The sequence below is a fragment of the Phaethon aethereus genome (assembly GCF_964289735.1).
Source record: "Phaethon aethereus genome assembly, chromosome: 11".
Classification (NCBI taxonomy): domain Eukaryota; kingdom Metazoa; phylum Chordata; class Aves; order Phaethontiformes; family Phaethontidae; genus Phaethon; species Phaethon aethereus.
Window position 1 is genome coordinate 8,015,316 of NC_138587.1, and position 17,091 is coordinate 8,032,406.

Sequence of the window (17,091 nt, forward strand, 5' to 3'; positions counted from 1 at the left end):
TATTATTTGTGTACAAGTGACAAAGCAATAAAATCAATGGAGAAGCCTGTATGCATTATCAATAGCATGACAGTTAGCTTCAGACTGCAGAGATGCAGAGGTATGCGCTACCTAACCAGCAGCCTTACTGTACCAGGGAATGTTTTAATTTAAAGTGAGGAAAATGTATTGTAACTTGTGTTTTCTTTAGTATTTTATTGCACTTACAAAGCTATAAGGATTAATAAGCTTTTTCTCTGTTAGAGCTGGGAATGTGGAATTTACAGCAAGGGAACTATAAATAATAAAATATTCTAATAGTTTTTATTTTAGTGAGGTAAGAAAATAATTAAAATTAATGTATTTGTTTTCTTTTACATTTTAACATGTCCAATTATCAATAGGGATGAATCTGAAACTCAAACACAAATCAGCTTCTCAATGTTAGGCATTTTTTCAGCATCCTGAGCAGTTACCTAATCACAACATCACGGAAAGCAAACCAGGAGAATGTTTTCAACCAGCTAAAGCGTTAGCAATCATGAAGAGCTAAAATGTTCTGTGCATACAGAGCTACTGAAAAAAATTCAGAAATTGGTAGCAGTTAAGAACAGGTAAAATTAAGGGACAGGATCTGTAGGGAATAGTGCCTAAATGGGCATATTGCTGGGTAGATTTGCTGTCTGTTATAGTCCTTCCCTTGAGTTTTACAGTAAGTGCATCCATATGGCCACATAACTGCGTGTTTCTATAGCCTGCATACTTCTTCCTGTATCTGATACGTTTGCATTTGTTGGTCAGTATTGAATATGTGAAGCTGGAAAACTACTAAGCAGAGGTCAAGGAGGATTTGTCAGAGACCCATCTGAACCAAGGGTTGCTGCATGGGCAGAGCCAAAAATTGAAGAGGCACAGGAGGCTTGTGGCTTTCTAAGAGTGTGATGAGGTTATCACAGTTGGAAGTCCATTACGTTTATAGCATTTCATGGCCCTGGGCTAGAGGGAGAAAATATACCATGGAGACAGTATCTCCAGTGTACATTGTTCAGGGAGAAAGACTGGTTTAACTAAGAATATTGATGTCCTGTGGAATTGTGATGGAATGATATTCTGGTTTTAAAAATAAACCTCTCTCTTTGAGTCTCTCTTTTCAGCAGACTGGATGTTGGTCACTGAAACAAACTTCAGGCAATGCCTCAGAGATAAATGTGTAGGTTTTATATCACTCTTTCTTTCTATGGTGGAATTTTACAGAGATTAGACTAATGAACTGATCTAGTTTTAGGCACATGCTGTTAGGTGAGGTGTTTTATTAAGACTTTTAACTGGAAACTAAAGGTCTGCTAGAAGGGCAATTAAAGTCAGCAGAAAGAGTTTTATATCACACCAAACCAGGGATGACCCACATTGTGTTGTACTTATCTTGGCAGTACAAACAGCCTTGGAAGACAAACAGCAAAGGAGGTAAGTAATCTTTGTTGAAGCAGCTGAGCTATTGGACATCAAATAATCCCCTATTTATTACTATGGCTTGAAAGCGCAGAATTATCTTTTCATGGATATATGTGCATGTATGTATGCAGGTGTCAAAAGCAAACATGGTGTTTGAATAAAACTTATTTGAAATACTGCAGGTGTTTGGTCTGTGTTGGATACTCCATTTATTATGTGCTTAATTACAGTATCTGCTCATAGGACATGTCTGAAGCCTTGAAGTAGAATAGAAAATAGGATACCTTGTTTTGTGGACATTAAACTTTTTTTGTATCTGAGTTTTAAAGAAAAGAGATAAGTTTTTGCCTTCCAATAATTGTGGCAGCTTGTGTATTAGTGCTGTTGTGGGGAATAAACCAGGCAGTCTTGCTCCTGGGAAGATGTACTGCTAATCTCACTGTGAGACAGATTTACAGATAGATGGCTAACAGTAGATTCTGATGTGTTGTTTTTATTCTTCCATTGGTTTCAATAGTCACATATATTGCCCAAACAAGTTGCTTTTTTTGTGTGGTTTTTTTTTAATTTTAAAAATCCAAGATAAAACTGGTTGTTGTGTTCTTGTTCGCTGTGTTTCTGCTTCAAGACTCCACTGCATGCCTTCCACTAAATTGAGAAATTCCTCTAGCGCTTCATGGTGGATGAAAAGGATTGTGCAGTGTTTACAAACCCCTTAAGTAGTCCTGGAAAGACAGTGAACTCGGCTTATCTGACGTACATGGTTTTGTGTCTCTCTTTGCTTTGTGACATGGCAATTCATCTTGCAAGAGTTTGCAGGACACCCAGTCCCAAGTGCTGTCCTGGCCCCTTGTCTTTCCCAAAGCCTTTCCTCCCACTCTTCTGTTTCTAACATCAAGCAAAAGGCTTGAGGGTGGTTTATTTTTTTACCTATTCTATTACTCTACTCAAATATGACCTCCTCAAAACTTAGAACAAACCACATGAAGATCCAATAGTTAATGGACACTGATTTCTAACACTGCAGTGTCTTAATTAAGCTCAGCCACTCAGCCAGACGTGAGAGGCAGCTGATGGGTGTTTTGTTTCTCCAAACTCATGGCCTCCACTCACCAGTTCAGAGCTTGGCTTTAATGCCAGCCCCTGACTTACAAAACTCTCAGAATGGGCTACATCTTCTCTTTGGCAGTTTGTAGAAATTAGATAGCTTTGGAAGTAGGCGTGAAAAAAAGCTGATAAAAAGCAAGACATGTTGTACCTCTACACAAACTGCTTCCTATAATGCAAAAGTATAAATAAGGCAATGAGATATTTGTTTCAAAGTGCTGTTTGCGTGGGAGGGACCCTACATCCCAGGTCTCCCGAGACTTACTTCAAAGTAGATTTTAAGCACTCACCCTCACACACTTTTGGCCTGTTGTATTTAATACAGATGTGCACGTTTGTCTGGAATAGTCATCTTAATCCACATTGTGCTTTTCCACAGCTGCTTTGGGCATGCCACGTAGAGCACTGCTGTGCCTCTGCATAATAAGGCATGAGATGGCTGATGTGGGTCAGCCCTGAGCAAGCGCTACAGGGATCAGGTTAGGCTTGGGTTGAGATAGTCCAGAGTGCATGATCTACAGGATTAAAAATAACCAGGTAATAAGGGTGCTCTGTAATATCCACTATATGTATTTAATTTACTGTCTTCAGCTGTAGCTTTTCCTAAGATAGTTGTTTTCATTAGAAATTTTGCCTATGACTATTTTTGTGTAGAAGAAAGGTGGTCCTTTTGAAATAAAGGTATGTGTCATGGTTGTAGCATTATCTAGACTTATAAAAATGTATATATGAGAGAAACTGAATATAAATGCAAGTCTATAATCACCCTGTTAATTTACTTTCAGCTAATTTCACTTCCCATAAGTCACATAGACACTTACACAAATGGCAATTTTCATTCATTTCTGTGCCAATATTTAAAAGTAGAATGTTCAGTGCAATCTCATTACTACAGCTTTATTGATTTGTAAAATTACACTTTATTACACTAATCCATATATTAGAATAAAATTGTGCATAGTTACAGCTAAAGTCTTCTCACCAAGGAGGTACATAGTTTGCTTTTTCATAAGTAGTTCACAATTTAAATTAGTGGATGTCATGCTGTTGAACTCCATGAACACAGGATTAATGGCAAACTCATTAGTTCATGACGTTTAATCTTCTTGGTGGGTGTCCCACCTCGTGGGAAATGAGAGGGATTCGGCTGCAGGTGTCTGGTGGGGTAGCAGCAGTCACTCCGAGAGATCCAGAAGGCACGCTGCTGCTATTGCAAACACAAGAACATTTACTTATTCATGTTTTATTTGATGCCAGAATACTTTTTTTTCCTTTAGGAAAAAGCAAATGAATGCTCTGAAGGACACATGAAGAGGTTGTAATTGCACTAGCAACTGCCACACTGCATCAGTGGTACTTCTCAGGTCAGGGAGGTGGTGCTGTATTCGAATATTTGGCACAGATCCTTAAAAAGGTCTTTTTTAACTGGCTTTCTTGGGGAGTGTGGCAGGTTTTGTACCCTTACTTCTTCTAGTCATCGGGTAATTATCAGTTTCTTTTAAATTGATACCGCAGTCCAGAGCAAACCCCCTCATGCTGAATTGGCTTTGTGTAGCCACGGCATGGTGTTTCACGACACATACAAATGAGCTTGCAAAGCCCCAACACAGCAGCAAGTTATTTTTGTGCCTTTTAATCTGTTAGGCCCTGATCCTGATCTGTAAGGTTCCCTAAATCCCATTGATTTCTCTAGAATTAGGCTCCTGAAGTCCTTTGAGAGCCTGGGTCTGGCTGCTCTGATGCTATAAAATGGAAAGAAACCCGCTTCCTCCACCTCAAAACGCTGTAAGGACAAATGCATTGAAGATTATCAATGTTCTTATTTGGTGGCAGTGAAGGCTACAGAAATACCAAAAATAGATTTAAAAAGGACAAAAATAACTTGCTCCCTGGAGGGTATACAAACTCCGAGCTGTTGCTGCGTGGCTTGGCTGAATCGTTTCTCCAGGGAGGCTCCGGGCAGTCAGTACTTCTTTGAGAGGACACGAGAGTTGCAACTTGGACACAGCGCCTCGGAAAGCAGGAGAGAGGCTGTTACGTGCACTGAGGGTTGCCCTGCCGTTGCTTGTGTGTGTGGCCGCCACAGTCCTTCGAGCAAGAGGGGATCCGATAAGCTGCTGCTGTGGGATCCAGCTTTGGGCACTAAGTGTTGCTGGAAAGACTGGTGGGAGAAGGAGATACTGAGCTCTTTGTACCAGTCCTTTCCATCTTCCCTCATAGAAGAAAAATTACTTTAGACCGCAGCCATGAAATGCATTTCTCTCTGAAATGCGTCTGTAGAAGGACAGATTTGTCTTGGTCAGCTGTTTTCTGGGTTTAATCAGTCATTCCTGCTGTCCACGGTGACAGAAATTTGCTTTCAGTACTGCGGTTGTCTATGTGGCCAGGAAGAGTCAATCAGCATCTGTTCCTGCGCATGCATCATTAACAGAGCTGTGAATTAATTTCTAGTGACAGACGACATTCTCCTTTGGACTGGATTTCTACTCTGCCACCGAGAGACTTTGAATGCTTGTCACGTTCTTGTGGGTTATAGGTATCAAGTCTCTGGCTAGTGAAGGGACAGACAACATTTAAAATCCCAAAATGAACTTCCTGAGTTTCACGTTTCAGGAGAAAATTGTATTTCTAAATCGAGCGTGTTTGGTTTGTAACAGACCAGACCTTTCTGAAACTTCCATATTTTTATGTAGTTACAACTATAAATTATCCCTTACCATAGGTAAGTGGGGACACACGTGTGCATAACGGGTAACACAGCAGTGTCCAAATACAATTCCTTCTACTGATGTTGAAAAAAAAAACAGCCAGTAGTCTTAGTTGGGGTAACCCCAGAAGTAAATATGATGAAGTAGTTCTGTGTACGATGTTTTCTCACAGATAGGTTGCACTTTGTTTTTTGTTAATGTAGATAAGGCTATTTCTAATACTGTGCTGCAGATAAGTTCTGCTTTAAGCTTGGCTGCTAATCAGGTGTTCTCTTCTGGAGACAGACCAGGTTGTCTCTGTCTTTTCCCCTCTCCGCTTGCCATTAGCAGATCCGTGGAGTTTGTCCTGCCTTCCAGTTATCTGGCACCATAGGTGACAGATGCAGGAGAGCCAAAGCAGGCTCTCCAAATTATCCTGTGACATGAGGGAAGAAGGTGACCTCTAAACACAGCACAAAGGGAAGAGGGACTGTTTTCTAATATGTTTCTTTCTTGACAGCTGAAGATTTTTTTCAGCATAGGTGATGTGAGCAGTCTCTTCTTGCTGAATGAACAAAAATATCAGTCTTCGAGAGCCATGGCAAGGACAGCATCCTTCCTTCTCACCCGCCTGCGAACAGCCTCTCGGCAAACCCTCGCAACAGCGCTTGGCATTGCAGCTTTGTGAGTCAGTGGCATCCCTGTACGCTTCACATCAAAACCTTATTTACTACAGTTCCATTCACTGTTGGTAACCACCGGTGACCTGAGATTGTATAAAATATGGTTGTAGCAACTATATCATTACTCTGAGCGTACACTCCCACTTTATCTGTCATTTTAAGAGATGCTGGTCAGTGGAGATGAGAAGCAAATGACCGGTGGTTTGATCAGCTGTATTTTGATGGCTCGCCAGATTATCACTGCCAGCCAGTGGAATTGGATAAGGAGTTTGCAGAAATCATTGCTTTGCAAATGGGAGATGTGGGTGTTCTGCACTTGAGAAGTCAACTTCTAAATGACTTGCTAGGGGCTGTTTAGGTGCATAGTAACAGAATTACTGCCTAAGAACTGTTTTTGTTTTAACAAGAAAGTAATTTAAGTGACTATGGCCCCTTTGAAGTCTTATTTTTAGATTACAATAAGCAAGATTCTGATTAATTTAGCAGCAGGGCATCAGTGGCTATTAACAGTTTAACATGAGGCCCTGATTGATAAGGAGCTAAACAGCCCCTGAATCACATATTAACAATCTGGCCATACTATAATTGAGGCTCATGTTGGGTAATTGTCAGCATGGTTTATAAGCAACGCAACAGCAGCAGCAATTTGTCTTTTAAATGGGCACTTAAATTATTCAGAATAATAGTTGATAATCATGAGGACATCTGAGCCACAGTCCAGTTATTCTGGGCATGGATGACAAGCTTTAATTTAGTTAGCTTAAGTACAGCACTAGGCTCTGCTTGGGCAACCTCACCTGTGTCCAGAAGCAGTTTCTCAGGTGGGGTCTCCAGCCCATGATGAGATCCATCTTCTGTGGCCCAAACATTAACGATGCCTGAATAAACTAGGCTGTGGCTAGCTTGGGTGTGATAACCAAACCAACAGCCGGGCAAACATTTTGCCTAACAGCTGGGCATCCCATGTTATATGTAGTTCTACCTCCCCAGACCGTGAAGGTAAAACCTGCCATGCTAACCGGTAGCCTTATTTTTATTTTCTTAAGTCTGCTGTGTTTGCAGAAGATTTGAGCAATTCCCCTATGAATTTAGTGTCTCTAACTAGTTTTATATGTTGTGGGACATTCCAGCCAAATAAAAGTGGAAGTTTATGAACCATTGAATGTGCGGAAGGAATCGGTAACCACTCAGTTGCTCTTTCGGTTCCTTCTTGTAGCATTAGCAATTCTGAGCTAGTCACACCATGGGACATAGCTCAAATTAATTAGCTAAATTGCTACCTAATGGCAGTAAGATTTGATGCCAGTTAATATTTCAGTGCAAACGTGGCAGGCAGGTTAACATATTTAAATATGATTGGCTCGCCTTTTCTAGTGGAGTATCTTAACTCCTGTTTGGGCCGTCTACAGCACTCGCTGTGCTCAATTAATTCTGCCATTAGCAGTGATCTGATCCGCCATTAGCTCTGATAAAACGTACGGTCATCTCCGTAGCCCTCTCCTTCAGTGATGACCATCCTGTAGTAAGGATGTTGAAATGCAATTCTAAGGGGGAAGAGAGACACACACTATGCTTTGCACATAATTAAGGCACGTTAATGATGGGAGACTTAATTACAATTTGGAGTTTATCAGCAGAACGGTAGCTTGCAGCCTGCAGTGTGGTGGGCTGTGCGCACACATGCTGCGCAGTAGTCGAGCAGTTGTTTCAGGCCATGCAAGGCTCAGGGTAGAAGGTGCCGATTATTCTTGGTGTCCTGTTCCTGAGAAAAGTCATGGAGTTTGCTTACGTGCCTGTTAATTTTCTCCCCTTTCCCCGTTTCTTTCCGCTCGCCCTCTCCCCGCACCCTCCTGGTGAAGCAGCCCTTCTGGCTTTGTTGTAAGTGTGGTTTGTAATCATTGTACACATCCCAGATGGTTCATGAAAACTCTTTGAAATGCCATCTGCCAGGCGTGTGTCCAGCCGGCAGCCTGTCATTCTGCTACAAGAAAAACGGAGGCGGGTTTTCCCTTCCCCCTGCCTTTCTGAATTGCATTCGGTAACACTTGCTCAGATGTGAAGCGGGATAACAGCCCGAGCATCTGCAAGCAATCTTTGCTCTAGACAGCAACATGGAAAGTTGTTGGGTTCTTCGCCTTTGCCCAGATAAGATACCCTAACCAATGTAGTTTTTATTTTCCCTCTGTTTGTTGCTGGAGACCGACGCGAGGTGACAAATGTTTTCTCTGTGATGTAATGTTTTTCTTTTACGCGGCGTCTTGGCGTTTCTAATGCATTCAGCGTGTGTTGCAGGCAATCGCGCTGATAGCAAGCACATCTGCGATTTTTTGACTTGAACATATTCAGGAAATTAAGAACACTGAGATGAAACAAATAGATCCATTAAAATCGCTCAGAGGAATTATGGCAGAGATATAATTGTCATGTCAAATATGCAGCCAGCACTAGTAAACTGCTGACTGCAATTTCACCACTATAAAAATTCAGAAGGAAAAAAAAAAAGATTAATAAATACTCTCTGTGGGAAGATATAGATAAAGAAAAGAAGACTTTAAAAGATAAAGTAAAATGAATCCTGAAGTTCCCTGATCTTTGTGTCTCTTGAATGTGTGCTGTCAGTTACTGGGAAAAAGTATGTCCTGATCTTTGTCATTCAGCTCACGTGCCGCATGGCTCGGGGTGACGTTTGGCTGATGCATTGGACAGAGCACTAGAGAGTCTAATTCTGACTTCCATTGTGCTCCAGGCATGCGACAGCACATCCTGGGACTCACCGCTGAAGCTTCTCATTCTTCTTCCTTCCCTCTCGCGGGCCTGGTCTAGGGGAACCTGGCAGTGGTCAACAGCCACGATGCTCTGGTGAAGGTCCTCACAGCCTGAACATCTACAGCAGTGCTGGTGCTCAGGAAGGAGATGCTGCGTCCGGGCTGTGACCCTTCATCCCAGTTGCTGGGTGTGTGCGTGCTCCGTGCGTGCTCCTTGCGTGCCAGGGAGGGACCTGCGTGGGCATTGCCCGCTCACCCTCGCTGCCTGCATCCAGATGGAAACGCAGGCACTCGGGCAGAGAGTGGCATGTGGTGCAGTTCCAGTGTTTCTCTGGTCTAGATCTGTGAAAGACATCTTGTCCTCTGTTACAAACTACTTGGTAAAAATCAGTGTAGTCTTACTATAAGGATTCAAGAATACAAAGAATGCAAAATTGAATCCTTTCAAATAAGAAAGAGTAATTCTGCTAGTAGGGTGAAGATATCCATCACTTTTTCCATCCCCTTTGTTGCTTTTCCTTCTCCTGCCTTCACCTATTCACACAGCTCCAAGAGAAAGAATGATAGTCAATAAATTCCTGTGCTTTTTCTATCTGAAGGCTGATGGTAAATATTAAAAAGAAAAAAAGAGAGAATTTCTATTTGGAAACAAGAAATGGAGGATGTTAGAGAAAGTGGATGTCTATTAAGGAAATTAATCTAGTGATAGTCTTTCAAGAGTGTCATTCTGTCAAGACTGACCTCTTGAGCAGTATCTCAGATGAACAGGGCATAAGCAGACTTTCTGCTTCCCTGGCACTTGAGGAAAACATTTGCCGGATGCAGGCACGGTACATTTATGCTCTTTCAACTTCTGTGAGCTGGAATCTTCCCAATTAGTTTCCAGAAGCTCAGCTTCTTTGTGCTTTCTTCAGTCCTTTTATGGAGGGTTTAAGAAATTGTATGCACTGAGAAGACGCTGCCCAGGGGCTGGAAGAGTCCCACAGAAGTGAGAAATCATGCTTCATTAAATGTTAGGTATGGCTTCCACATCTCTAAGGTTATTCCCAAGGCAGCAGATTGGTTGCGGCCACAGCATTTGGACACCTCCAACTCTCTAAGACCACTCTTTCTTCTAAAGTTCAGTTTCCGGTACCATCTGTAAATCTGTCATTTATATTTGATCTCAGATGTAGATCAGAGATCCAGCCATCTGCTAGCCTCTGGAGTCATGGAAAATAAAGGCAATTGAACAGAAATTGATCCTAATCAATTAAGCTGTGCTCAGTGACCTAAAATGCAGTGGCCCAAGCCATCTTAGCAAAAAGTCCTGAAATGCCTCCTCTTACACCATGCTTCAAAGGGCTGTGAATTGGTCAGAAGGGAGAAGAGTTTCAGAGCTGGCGGAGTAGCAGTGATCAGAGTCCTGTTCTCCATGGGTACTATTTAAATTGCCGAGTGCTAGGGAGAGATTCAGTGTGGATTATTACTCCAAAAAAAGTATTTCTCAAACTGGAATGAGTTTACAGGTGAACTGTGAGAAGAGTTTGCAAGTTGTCTCTTTAGTGAGCATGTGTGAACGGTGCATCAAAACTGTCTCATGTTACTTTTTAATGCTGAATAAAAAATAATAGCAGAAATAGAAATAAAATAATAAGAAGAAATAAAGGAGAAAATATGTTTATGATGTGAAACAATATTTGGTGAGATAAAGTGATACAGAAATAACGAAAGCTAGAAAGAAGTTGCCTTATCTGAGAATACAGATTGCAATTTTAGTGAAGTTGAAGTATGAGAGAGTATGCTAATAGCAGGAAGGTAATTCCTGGCATATTCCCAGATATCAAACTCTTCCAGCTGTGTTTCTGCATGTGGTATGAGAGACTTCTTTGCCAGAGAGTCTTTCTGGGAATATCAAAAACGTTGTTGGGTGAAACAACTGGTACCACCAGCTCAACCTGTGATCTATGTCTTGTCTTGTTTTCAGGTGGGCTCCTAACTTCTAAGTGAATTCTTGACACTGCTGTCTGTGTAGCTCACCAAATTTTATTTTACAGATACTGTTGGATCTTTATGATCATTTTTTATTGTCCCTTTTAATAAGAAAACAACTATATTAATGTGCTGTTTTTTCCTTTCAGGCACAACACGCCCTCCAAGAGAAGGAGAAGTGCCTGGTGTGGACTATAACTTTCTGACTGTGGAGGAGTTTCTGGAGTTGGAGAGAAGTGGGACCCTTCTGGAAGTAGGAACTTATGAAGGTATGGAGACACAGGCAGTGAAAAAGCACTTCAAATAACCCTGGTAGGACACCAGACTTGCACCACCATTGCTGAAGTTAACCAGCTTCAGTTAGGACCTCACCTTCCATCTTAGTGCTTTACTTCTCTTTTCTCTGAGAGAGGGAATTCCAATATTGCTGTGTTTTTGTCTTTCCCCTTCAAGTTAGCTACCTCAAAAGATTAACATCAGTAGGCTGTGAAAACCCAAAATAAAATCCGGTAAAGAAATACTGAAGGAAAGTAGCGTGGCAGTGAATGGAAATGCGTCTTTTCTTTGTACCCACGATAGCCCATCTTGTTCACTTTTTCTTCCCTCCTGCTGTCTCTTTCTCCTTCATCTCCCCTAAGTACACATCCTTCATCACCCAGTTGTGTCTCACTATGCAGCGACATGATGCACTGCTTTTGGCCTTTTTTTTTCTTCTTTATTCTTGGGCAATTACTTCTAACTTGGGTCATTGTGTTGATCTTTTTTACAGCATAGCTTTACAAACAACAGCACTGAGACAGCCAAGGGGCACTTGGGGTGAGAAATGTCATGAGGGTGAGAGCAGGAAAAAAATAGATTTGACTCCCAGAGAAATGCAAGGCAAATTGGTCATATTTGGGTACACAATAGGATTTGTGTAAATAAACCTGAAATTTGTATCTGTTTTAAATTGAAAACTCCTTTTGGGGTGGTTTTGGTGTTTTTTCTTTTCTTTTTTTTTTTCCCCTGGAGAACATTCAAATGCACCTCTTGAGCAGACAAATGAAAACAAATACATTACAGGTTTGAAAGTCCTTCCAATGTACTTCAGCTCATTCATGTCGTATTTCCATTTGCAAGAAGTTAAATGTGTCTTGTCATAATTACAAGATGTTGCAAAAGCCTTATTCTTGCAGCCATTAATAAGAAATGTTAAATACATTTAAAAATATGAACTACACACAAATAGCTGATAGTCTTTGAAAAGTAGTCATCAAATATGAACAAAAAAGATTGTGATGTGTGGTTTTGGTTTTCAAGCTCTAAAAAAAAGTCCTGAAACACTGTTTTTTTAGTCTACTTCTTTAAAAACTCCTTTGTAAGGTCACCTTTAAACCTTGAACTTCTTCCCAACTGCAGACAATTGCAAAGTCAAGCCTGGTTTGCATGAAGATGATAAATGTATAATTTCGTTTCACTCTTCCACCCCTCTGCGCTGATTAGCTCCATCAGCACCAATGCTAACGTTCCAGCAGCAGCACTTCTCCAAAATGAGCTTTTTCCTCTCCATGTTTCTAATTATAACACTAAATTAGTTTTCTTTGTCATGGTGCTCAAAATAGATCAGCTGAACTGCCTCGCCGTTACTTCCTGATAGTATTTGTTCTGGTGACCTTTCCACTTGGAAAGACAAAATGGGTAACTGTCTGTAAGCTGGCTCCTGGGACATGCTGGGAATTAGTTTTCAGGAAATGCTGTACCCATCTGGGACAGTTCTAACACAGTCGTTTCATTGCTTATGTGACTATATGCGGTAGCAGCTAAACTGTTTAGATTTCATGGGTTGCTCTTTTGAGTTGCCGAAGATGAGGCTGATTTCTCATAAGTCTAATGCGTATTTCATTTCTGTGGGTGATGGAAGTGTCTGAACTTTAAAGGAATGATTTGTCAGAAATGCTGAGAAGCCTCTTTTCCCCGTGGACATCAGTGACGCTGGTGCACAGTGGTTCTGGAGAGCTGGCCCATGGAAGGAAAAATCAATAAGAATAAAGCAAATAATGATGATGCATGCGTGCACATATGCATCAAGACATATTACTATTTGATTGTAATGTGAAATAAATAAAGTTCATTTTTCACTTACAGCTACAAGAAATTATTTCGCTGCCGTCCAAGATTTCTTTAATGGCTTTGTTGTACTTTTTTTTTAAAATCTTATTTTACAACTGTATTGATCAAGACGATGTCGATCTTGATTAGATCCTGGAAGATGATGTAATTCAGACTCAATGCTGCAATCACCAGCAATTTTGTCTATTAAAAAAAACCACAATCTGCCAAAAAACCCAAACCACAAAGTAAGTTAGACTTCTAGTGTCCATGTCTTTGTTTCTGCCCAGCTTTATAGTCTTAGATTATTTTGCTCATAATTTGTTTTATGCTGCATTCTTTTTTTTTTTTTTTTAAATATACCTCCATGATGAAGTTGATAGTATTTTTGACCCTGACAGTGATGGCTTATTCTAAATCAGAGGGGTGGAACCCAATAAAAAGAAATAATCTTTTATTTCTTTCTGGAGAACAGTAAAATAATACCTTCAGTGCATGGCTTTTATTATTAATAATGCTACCTGTTGTACTGAGTAGGAATCAAACAATTGTAAAAATAAGGTTTTTTATTACAATGTAATTTAGGTGATTTAGAGATGAAGGAAAGGGAATGCTGTGAAATGGAGAGCAGTGATGATGAATGGGGAAGGTTTTGTGTGCCTAGCAGCCACAAGCTCATGTGGCTTGAGCAGGGTGGTGGCTTGGGGTCAGGGTGGTCCCAAGGTCCCTTCTGGTCCTTAATTTCTAAGTGTCTGCATGTGGAGGACGGAGGGAGATGGATGTATGCTCTGTATTTCTGACCCAAATAATCAAGATAGAATCATAGAATCATTAAGGCTGGAAAGGACCTCCGAGATCATCAAGTCCAACCATGAACCCAACAGATAAAAGTTTTGGCATTACTGGATGGCATTTGTTTGCCTCTTGAAGGCATAAAGCCACGCAGATACTGGCACTGTCATTGGGAAAAACCTTGTGGGAAAAGCCGTAACACAAGCATTTGTTTAGTAACAGTTCCTGAAGAGAACTTCTGGGGAGAAAGATTACAAAACAGGGAGCCGCCAGAAGAGGGGTAATACACAGGAATTTGATGCTGATACGGATACTATTGATTTGGAAGTAGTAAAGAACAAGCAGAAGAGAACAGTTGAAAACCATAAAAGAGTAGGAGAGTGTATCAGATTTTGAAAGAACAACCCGGGTTTTGGAAGTGCTCTAAATGCAAAGAGAAAAACTGCAAGCTGAATAGGACAGAAAAGGTGTTGCCCGCCTGCTGGGCTGCATAATGTCATCATTATTTCTTCTGGTGCCCTGCAAATAGGTTCCTTTGGGCAGTTTTTGATTCACATCCTGGTGAATGCAGAGCGGGCACGGCAGCTGCTTTTTGGTCACCTGTCACCTCCACGGTGTGTTCTGCACCCAAAATGCTCAAAAATCCTGATCAGGTGGGAGGGGGCATTTGCAAGCCTTCATTCCTGAGGTTTTCAGTTCCACTTTTAACACTCAGATTTTTAACCATAAAGCCTAGAAACTTCTTTTTCCCACTAATGGAAGCTAGATGTTGATCACGTGAATCCAGGAGCTGGAGCTGAAATCCTGGAAGACCTGCCCAGATGCTGCACCAGTATTGGTGCTTTTTCCACCACCGGCATGCTGGTGAAGCTGCAACACGCTCAAGCCAGTTAGTAATTCCTATTGACAATACTCAGTATGAAGAAAAATCTTTTTAGGCTGCACATTGTCTAAGTCTCCCAGTGAATAGAAAACCATGATAATTGTAATCTCAGGCATTTATTGACTCATCCTTCAGGGCATGAAATACTGACAGACGTATGGAAGTAATTGTATAGGTTACTAAGTATTTAGCAATTACTTCTGCATTTGAATTGCGGGCTCTCACAGGGACCCCAAGGGCTGACTGCTTTGAGCAGAACCACAACTTCTAGATTTTATTCCCGTATCTTCCCCAGCTGCTGAGTGGCCCTGGGCAAATCAGGTGACTGCTCTATTCTTCAGGTGACTGGCCTGGAGGATATTAAAACAACACCTACTTCTCTCTTCGTTAATGTTTCAGCAGATATCCTGTGCCTGCAGTTATCTCCTGTTACAAGTAGGAGGGCGAGGGTGGAAGCGACGGTATTTCAGAGGGCTGTGCTGAATGCAGCAGTGGAGGTGGGCGCTGTGTAGAGACGCACGGGGACATTAGCATGGTGGCTGAATTTTGAATGGGGGTGGCTGTGTCGCCAGGGTCTGGCAAGGCTGTATTAATGAATGCCTGCCCAGCACTTAGTGATCCTCGAAAGAAAAAGTGCTGCACTTTATAACATGTGAAGGGTTATTACATTATAGCGTATTATTGTCAAGGCATCATCTTTCATTCTCAGGACAAGTGTTATGTGATTGCCAAGAGAAGTAATAAGTAATCTGCATTAGTCTCATGACTAAGATGTAATGGGGTGACTTGCTAACATTTTTGAAGTGCATAAAACTAGCTACTGTAGACAGGGTCTCCAATTGTGGTACTTAATGAGTGTAATAAATTACCTGAAGAGTGCAGCTAGAATTCCATCTGAAGTAGAGAGGTGTATTCAGCAACATGCTTCAAATCAAGATGCCTTTAGCCTAATTTATCTGACGTGCTAGTTCTCCTTGGGTTTCTCTGCAGCAGCCCCGCTCCTCCAGCTGCTTTAGTGAAATGGCTGGATTTTCTTTGCGGCTCTTCTGGTGTCCTCGCAGCCTGTGGGTCTCACCAACTTGGTAGAACCCTGAAATAAGTGCTGTGTCTGTGGCATGCAAAACATGACAGCAAGGTTGGGCGAGTAAGGGTGGCAGATGCTGGGGATGCCCATGCTGCGGAACAACATGTTCCGCTTAATAAGATAAGATCCGCTTATTAATGTCTCCATAGTACAGACCGACTCAATAAATCTTAATGGATCCTTTAGCACTATTACAATGTATCATGTCAAATACCCACTTCTTAACATCTGTGCACTGCAGAAAGATTCCTGTTCTCTCTTTGGCTCTTATGCTTTGCTTTCTTTTTTTAACTTTTTTTTTAACCACTATTAAGAAAAAAAGACAACATGTTCTTGTGTATGTGCACGACTATCAGTGTTAAGCGTGAGTGCTGCTATACTGAAGTGTCATCTGATAACAATGCTTCATTCTACAAACAGCTGAAGTGGTTGCTGAGTAACTCTCTCTAAAAGCAAGTACTAAAATATCTGATAGGGTTATAGAGTGGTTTTGAATTTCCTATGGCATTCCTGCTTGGCTTCTCTCTGTGCACTTTCAAGAAGAAGTTTACCAATGTGAGCTCTCCCTGAAATTGTTCATTAGCAGTCCTGCTTTTCACTGTTCCTTGATGCATCTTAAAACACAAACCTTGGGGGAAGAGGTTGTTCGCAAACACCTCTGGCAAAAACGGATATGGTGATTTGGTTGGGTTTTTTCCTAAGTTAGATTTCACGTTATTTTATTTACTCTCTAACCGCAGTCTGACGTGTCGAGGGCTGTTTGTAGCAGCTCGTTATAGGTGGCAGCCAGGCACATTTTGGCGTTGTTTCTTGGTGCTGGATGTGCTCGGGACTGTCTCTAGAGTTGGCTGCACCTCGCTGATGTTGTCCAGCTCCTGTGCTGCTGGGCAGCCCTTCTGCCCCGGAGGCAGCCCGGCCTCCGCCAGCCGCGGCGTTCCCCCGCCGCTGCAGAGCTCGCCCCGTGCTGCAAGCTGCGGAGGGCATGCCACCGCCTTCCGGAGAGGCAAGGTGTGGATGGGACACATCCTCCTGGTGGGAGTGGATCTAGAAGTATTTCAGTATTTGCAAGAAGAGTTGCATATTGCAGTGGCTTAACGTGGCATTTTCTTGATTCCTACAGCCTTGTGCTAGGGAGGGTGCGTTCCAGCTGCTTCTGCTGTGCTCTCTGTATATACCATGCATGAGCACATGCTTATTTGTGTTGCCTATGAATGTTTTTTAATCTATTTGCATGTGGATGTAACAGTTGCTGTAATACAGCTGGGCTCAGGAAACACCCTGAGCTTCCATAGCCACCTCCTGCCCCACGCTACCAAGGTCTTACTGCTTATGCATTACTTTAAATATCTTTGCTTTGTTTTGGCTTGTTAGAAATTTTCGATGCATAAAATGTGCTTGGACGCAGCTGTACATGAGTGTTAACAATAGCATGTGGCAATACCTAGTGGTATCTCAACATGGGAAGAATCAGAATAAATGAGACTGATTTGATGTGTAGGTGACTTTCTGCTACGCTGTCATTGCCTATAAGGACACTAATTGGAGTATATGTAAAATTTCAGACATAAATTGGAATGTGCGTATTGTATCATTTTGGCTA

At 41.7% G+C, this 17,091-nt stretch overlaps 1 protein-coding gene across 1 annotated transcript in view; it reads left to right on the forward strand.

The window, feature by feature from the left end:
* Positions 1–17,091, forward strand: part of MAGI1 (membrane associated guanylate kinase, WW and PDZ domain containing 1) — a 362,851-nt gene that overhangs the window by 263,392 nt on the left and 82,368 nt on the right. Inside the window, exon 3 of the mRNA XM_082004576.1 lies at positions 10,794–10,913. Coding sequence (XP_081860702.1) covers positions 10,794–10,913 — 120 coding nt within the window. The remainder of the gene's footprint in view (positions 1–10,793; positions 10,914–17,091) is intronic.